The sequence below is a fragment of the Etheostoma spectabile genome, chromosome 12 (genome assembly GCF_008692095.1).
Source record: "Etheostoma spectabile isolate EspeVRDwgs_2016 chromosome 12, UIUC_Espe_1.0, whole genome shotgun sequence".
Classification (NCBI taxonomy): domain Eukaryota; kingdom Metazoa; phylum Chordata; class Actinopteri; order Perciformes; family Percidae; genus Etheostoma; species Etheostoma spectabile.
In genome coordinates, this window is record NC_045744.1 from 32,088,331 (window position 1) to 32,094,576 (window position 6,246).

Below are 6,246 nucleotides of genomic sequence, written 5' to 3' on the forward strand. Positions count from 1 at the left end.
AAAATTAGCTATCTGAAATAAATAGCGTAGGATTTTTTTTTATTTTTATTTTTTTTAATGTATCTCTGAAAAAGCTCCTTCACTAGTTTTCAACAATAACTGATTAAAAGAGCTAGGGAGAGAGAGGGAGTGCGATGGACGCTACTCTCAGAGAGACGGCTGATCATTATGAACGGGTCCAGCACGGGTCGAACGGCCCATGCATACGTTGTGTGTATGAAATGTCTGTATCGTCACGCAGCATTTTTATGAACTATGATAATCTGGCCATGGGTCACATCTCTCGCCCAGGTCCAGCAGCTCCGTCTCACGCTATTACTCTACAAACTGTTAGTTGCATTCAATAACTTCTTCTGTGTTCTTCACTGTGGTGGCCGCGATAGCAGAGTTACCAGCAGAAACAATGGTACAAATACAGGTTTGCCCCTCATTTTTAACAATATACAGCTGTGTTAATAACAATTAAAACTGTGGACTAATGTCAGAAGTGTGGACCGGTGCTGTGTGGCCGGGCACGGAGACTAAGAGGAGAGAGAGTAGAGAGATCCAACACAGGCACAGCTTTACAGAAGAAATGGGTCAGGTAACGCAAAATTAAACCATGTCCATAAAACAACATTGCAGCGGATGCGAGGACATTAGGTGCACCGGTGAGACCTAGACGAAAAATGTTACCCGCGCCGTAGAGCCCTGTGAGCTAACAGACGCTAACTAGCACCGACTAGCACTGGTCACTGCTGTTGTCTGAGTAACAACACAGGCGGGGCAAAATGTTGCGTTTACTGGTAAACTGGTAAACTTTGAGACCGACGTATAACCGACTGCTATCTGTTGAATTTTCCTCCTGTTACTATGTCCTCTGTGACTGTCTACATCTAGAAACTAAGTTGCGTGATGCAGGGAACAATTCTGACTGGCACATGCGCAGACAGACAGTTTATGGAGCGGCAGAGGCGCTATGCAAAAAACCCGGAGCGTTCAATGAAAAAACGTATAACAAAAAAACGCTTGATCACGCAAATTTGATCGTGGGAAGTCAAAATTGTGATCGTGATTAAAATTTGATTAATTGTGCAGCCCTATTGTCTAGTCTTGGAGGATTCAATTCATGTCAGGCTCGTGAAAAAAAAAAAATAGCCCACCTGGACGACTGGCTCCTGAGGGTCGTAGCCACTGGTGTACTCCGTGTTCCTGTACCAATCTTGCACATCGATCTCTGGCATTCCTGACAGCAGGAGCTCCTGCACGCACACACGCACACACACACACCTTAAAAAAAGAATCACTAACTTCCTAAAACAGTAGGACAGTGTGGTTTTTAGCAAACAATACTTAAACAAGAGGAGATTAAAAATGTCGGCTACAGATTCATCCACATTTGGTGGTTTAATGAGTATATGGGGCTGTAGGACATTGTGTGTGTGTGTTTGTTTGTTTGTTTGTTTGTTTGTGTGTATTGTAATGACGGTACATGTCACCCAGTGCAAGAGTGTGGCTCATTGATGTCTTTTAATAGTCTTCAGAGAAGAATGAAGCTCCATGGCACAGAGGAATAAGATATGTCAGGCTGTGGATACACACACTATTCTTGTTAGTAGGATACGGTCATTGTTGGTTGGACTCTGCACGTGGAATTTTTTTGTTCACTGAGCAAAATATGTAATGTTGCCATTCTTATCCTTTAAACTCTAGGTACCCGTACACTGATGGAAGTGAGAGTAAAACTGACACAAAACAGGCCAGTTGACAGTTGCCTTGCGATGACAGCATGGCCGAGGCATGTCCAACAAATCCAAGGTGGGACAATCATCATGCGACACTATTGATCGTTACACAAGTGAGGACATGAAATCTGCCGACACACACGGAAAAAAATGGAGTTGGAGAAGAGGGTTAGGCTTCAAGGTCAACGTAGTAGCACCCCCTCCAACACCCCACCCCCACCGCTACAACCCCGCCACATCCAGGCATAGCTAATCAATCCCTGCCATCAGAGCCGAGCAGACGGAGGGAAACAAGGAGAATACCAACAATAAAAGACGATGGATGAGAGGATAGAGATATATATATGTGTGTGTGTGTTTTGCACTTCCTGCACTCAACCCAGTCAGTCACTGTTTTCTTATGCAAAAGACCTATTTTGTGTGTATTTGTTTCTTTATTTGTTTGTTTTGAAACTAATTTTCCATATGTCTGTTAATGTATGCACCATTCACCAAGGCAAATTCCACCTAAGTGTTAAGTTATTGTGGCAATAAACCCTTTTCTGATTCTGAGAGGACAGGGAGGTTGGAGGAGTATGACTAACCAATTCGTATTCGTCGAAAAGCTGGATGAGCGAGGGGGGGATGAAGGTGTGGAATCCTTGCAGGAAGGCATTTATCTGAGGCTGGATGGCTCGCGTCATCCTCAGCTCCGTCACCAGCTGGACGTACTCGGCCTGGGAGAGGGCACGGGGACACACACGGACACACACACGGGAACACACAAGTACACACACACACACAGATCAAAGTCCCCAAGAAAGAGACATGGCTCATACATAGTTATTATTTAGGCTCCTGCTCTCTGCTTTATGAGACAGTGCCATCTGCAGGAACACTGCGCTACTGCACTCTCTAATTGGGACTCTTCCTCCCAATTAGCCGGAGGAGAGAGATCAATTGCTCATAAGAGACCAACAATGGATAAATATACTACAGGGGAACTTCAGCCGGTCATTAATTATTGATCTGACTTGATTCTGTCAAAAACAACATACTGTACATGTGAGACACCTGTCAAAATAGTCAAACCACAAAGAAAAAGCAGAAAGCACCCGTTTTTAAGGGCGTTTTCACACCTGAACGTCCAAACAAAGGTTCATGTTTTTGTTACATTGTATACATTTGATCAGGTAAGTTTTGGTTTCACACTGCAGTTATGCACGAACGATCTATACGTGACCAAACTACGTCCTGCCGTCATCACATAGTTGGGCTGCGTCTCCAGGTACTTATAACTGATTGGTTTGTAGACGGGCGTATTCTTTCTCTGTGTCAGAGTTTTTTCAACTGACTGCTGCTCTGCCCTCCTGTCGCCGCTCTTTTTGTTTTGTTGCAATGTTGAGAAGCGAGACACGGGAACTTTCTTTCTAGAGACAAGCGGAAACCTACACTGTACATTTACTACCACTTAACAAGTAAACTGCTGATGTATTCTCTGCTCTGATAGCCGACAGCTGTCTGCTCTGAGCGCATCCACTGTCATTCACTCATGTAGCCTACACACTAAGCACCGAGCTCTTCCTTAAAGGAGCTTCCCCGGCCTGTAACACAAGGGGAGGCTGCCAGAGCTTCTTGTATTTGGTCCAAAAGTCCCAACCATCCAAAAAATGCTTTCACACTATAAAAACCATGGTTCAGTTTGATCCGGACCGAGACCACCTCTTTTGATCGGACCAAAATTTGGTCTTTTGATCCAGACCGTGGTCCGAGGCGCCTTTCTCACTTGCAATTTTGGTTCGGACCAAACTGAAAAGTCCGAAAGTCTGGACCAAATGAGGTAGGTGTGAAAACGCCCTAAAAGCTCTAAGATATTCTTAGAATGTCACATCATCTTGTAAACTGTTTAAAATTATGGCTGCCACACATTTAAATCAAAACAACCAGATGTTAAAAAAAAAATCTTAAGATTTTTTGATACCTCTCATGTCAGGTAAATATGAAGTTGGATCTAGAAGCCAGTTAGCATTGTTTAGCATAACGACAAAAATCTAAATCTACCTCCTGTGACACCTCTATTCCTCTCTTAATAATATGGTAGATTAATCCGTTAAAACAAAAAGGGTTAATGGGAGATTGCCAGGCAACCAGTGGATGCATGTGACGTACCATCTTATTCTGTACAATCTGTGAGCTCATAAATGCATAGAAAGGCCATGGTAATAAATATTACATGCATAGTTCATTTTGGCAATTGCATCCCGCCCATTCTTACAGCTCACATTAAATGATTGTAATTATGTCTTACTGCACAAATATGTCTACATATTTTCCTAATAGTAAGTTATGGAAAACGACTTAATTAGACAAGCAAGATGTCAACTTGATTTTTCTTCAACACAATCCCAATCACGCAAAGAAATTAAAAGAAATATTAAGAGTAAAGTCTGAAACATGTACACAATTTTGTGTAGCAATAATAAACAACGTACAACCCCGTCTGGGTTACCCAAGCCCAAGGAGGCAAACGCAGTTGAATCTTTATAAAGAAATTATTAGAAAAGTAATGTAAAATAAAGCACTGAACTTTGCCCTTTGCCCAAACATGTTCTTGAGTTATGTTGACACCGGGTGACGTTAATGCCTCTGACTGTTTGTGGCGACTGACCTTGTTGTCCTGGGTGACCAGGATGCTGGTCCCTCCGGGTTTGAGCGGCATTTCCTCCATCGCCCCGAACACGTCCGTCTCTACAGAGAAGGTGAGCTCCAGACCCAGATCGCTGATGTCGTTGTCCAGGATCCACTGCAGGTTCTTGGCATACTCTGGATCGATGGACGACACGTCCTGGTAGTTCACTGGGATACCTGGGAAACACACAATTTTCAATTTAAAGGTTTTATTGTCATATGCCCAGTAAGGAAATAGGTTTCCTTGTACAATGAAATGCTTCCCTTGCTGTCCACAGAATGCCAAAGACTCACATATTAGCTATAGTACGGAAAGTATAGGAATTATTTTTTTCTTTCTTAGTAATTAACACAAAATGTTAACTTTGATATTCACTAAGTTTAGTCATAAATTTGCGTTTCTTTCATCCAAATTGCCCAAAAATAACATGGATGCACGGGTGAACATTGTATCCATTTAGGCAGGTAAAACCAATGGTTACTTTCTTTGAATTTTGGACATTTTATTTTTTTATTTTTTTTTATTTTATAGCATTTAAAACAATTGTTTAAATGGTTTTAAAACAGCATCCTAACATCCTCTGATCTTAACTATTAGTAGTTAAGATCTATTAGTAAAATGGTGAGTAATTTCTGCTTTTTTTTTTTTTACTTAAAAATTAGCTATAATGTCATATAAATTAGGTGTATTGAACATGAATTAAAAAAACAAAAAGCGTGACAAAGGTGTTACATTTTTCTTCAATTGTGACCCTAAGGGACAACAACTTCATAGGGTTAATGTTCTAAATGTATGGCACTATACAAGTCTCCACTTTGTAATATCTAAAACATAATAATAAAGGCATAAATGGTATTACCAAAAAATGTAACATTACAATAATGTTAACACTGTTATGACTAGTGACGTACTTTTCTGGAATCTGATGAAAACATCACTAGAGTGATCCCAGAAGTTATCCAACACTGAACCATTGAAACCCTAGACATGCAATCAGCAGTGTGTGTATGATGACTGTGTGTTCCAGTTTGACTTTTTTAGCTGATTAACCCATACGTATATTATATGTTATTAACCAACACACTAATCTGACTCCTATCTACACAGATGCCTGTGTTCTTTTACCCAGAATGTGTTTGTAGAAGGAGCGGGTGAAATAGATGTTGACCAGCTGTCGGTGGTACAGAGCCAGACCCAGGATCTGACCTGCGAACTGGAAGTAGTTCAGGTGGTCTGGGTTCACCGAGGAGTTACTGTTCGGCTGAAAAGTGGTACCTGTAGATCACACGCACACAAAAACATTCATTGTACATGATAAGGTTCTGCTTGTCACGCCGAATGTTGTCACAGTAAGGAAAGAGTCATCTACCATCAGCTGACTGAGTGAACAGAGCATAGTCTGGGTTGATGATCTCATTGGATAGGATGTCAAACCACTCCCGAACCACACCCTGGCCCTGTAAAAACACAGAAAAATGCATCACAACTCACAGCTGTAAATCCAGTGAGACATGAGACTGGAGTAGGGCTGGGCAGTATATCAATATTATATCAAAATCGATATATGAGGCTAGATATTGTATTAAATTATGGATATAAGTGTGGTCTTTTCCTGGTTTAAAGGCTGCATTACACTAAAGTGATGCCATTTTACAAACTTAACAAACCTGCTGTTTTATTATATGCCTTTAACCACTTAGTCAATATATCCACATTACAGATGATTATTTTGAAAAAATAATCTCATTGTGTGAATATTTGGTAAACGCACCAATAGTCCATCCTACAATATCGCTGCAATATCAACATTAATGTATTTGCTCAAGAATATGGTGCTATTGGATTCCCCCCCCC

At 41.2% G+C, this 6,246-nt stretch overlaps 1 protein-coding gene across 2 annotated transcripts in view; it reads right to left on the minus strand.

Moving 5' to 3' along the window:
- The window catches only part of hace1 (HECT domain and ankyrin repeat containing E3 ubiquitin protein ligase 1), a 52,395-nt gene that overhangs the window by 7,624 nt on the left and 38,525 nt on the right, over nt 1–6,246 (minus strand). For both annotated transcript variants that reach the window (XM_032530414.1, XM_032530413.1), the window contains 5 exons: nt 5,762–5,849; nt 5,518–5,667; nt 4,372–4,568; nt 2,309–2,440; nt 1,143–1,241 (listed from right to left, as the gene is read on the minus strand). In XM_032530414.1, coding sequence (XP_032386305.1) covers nt 1,143–1,241; nt 2,309–2,440; nt 4,372–4,568; nt 5,518–5,667; nt 5,762–5,849 — 666 coding nt within the window. The remainder of the gene's footprint in view (nt 1–1,142; nt 1,242–2,308; nt 2,441–4,371; nt 4,569–5,517; nt 5,668–5,761; nt 5,850–6,246) is intronic.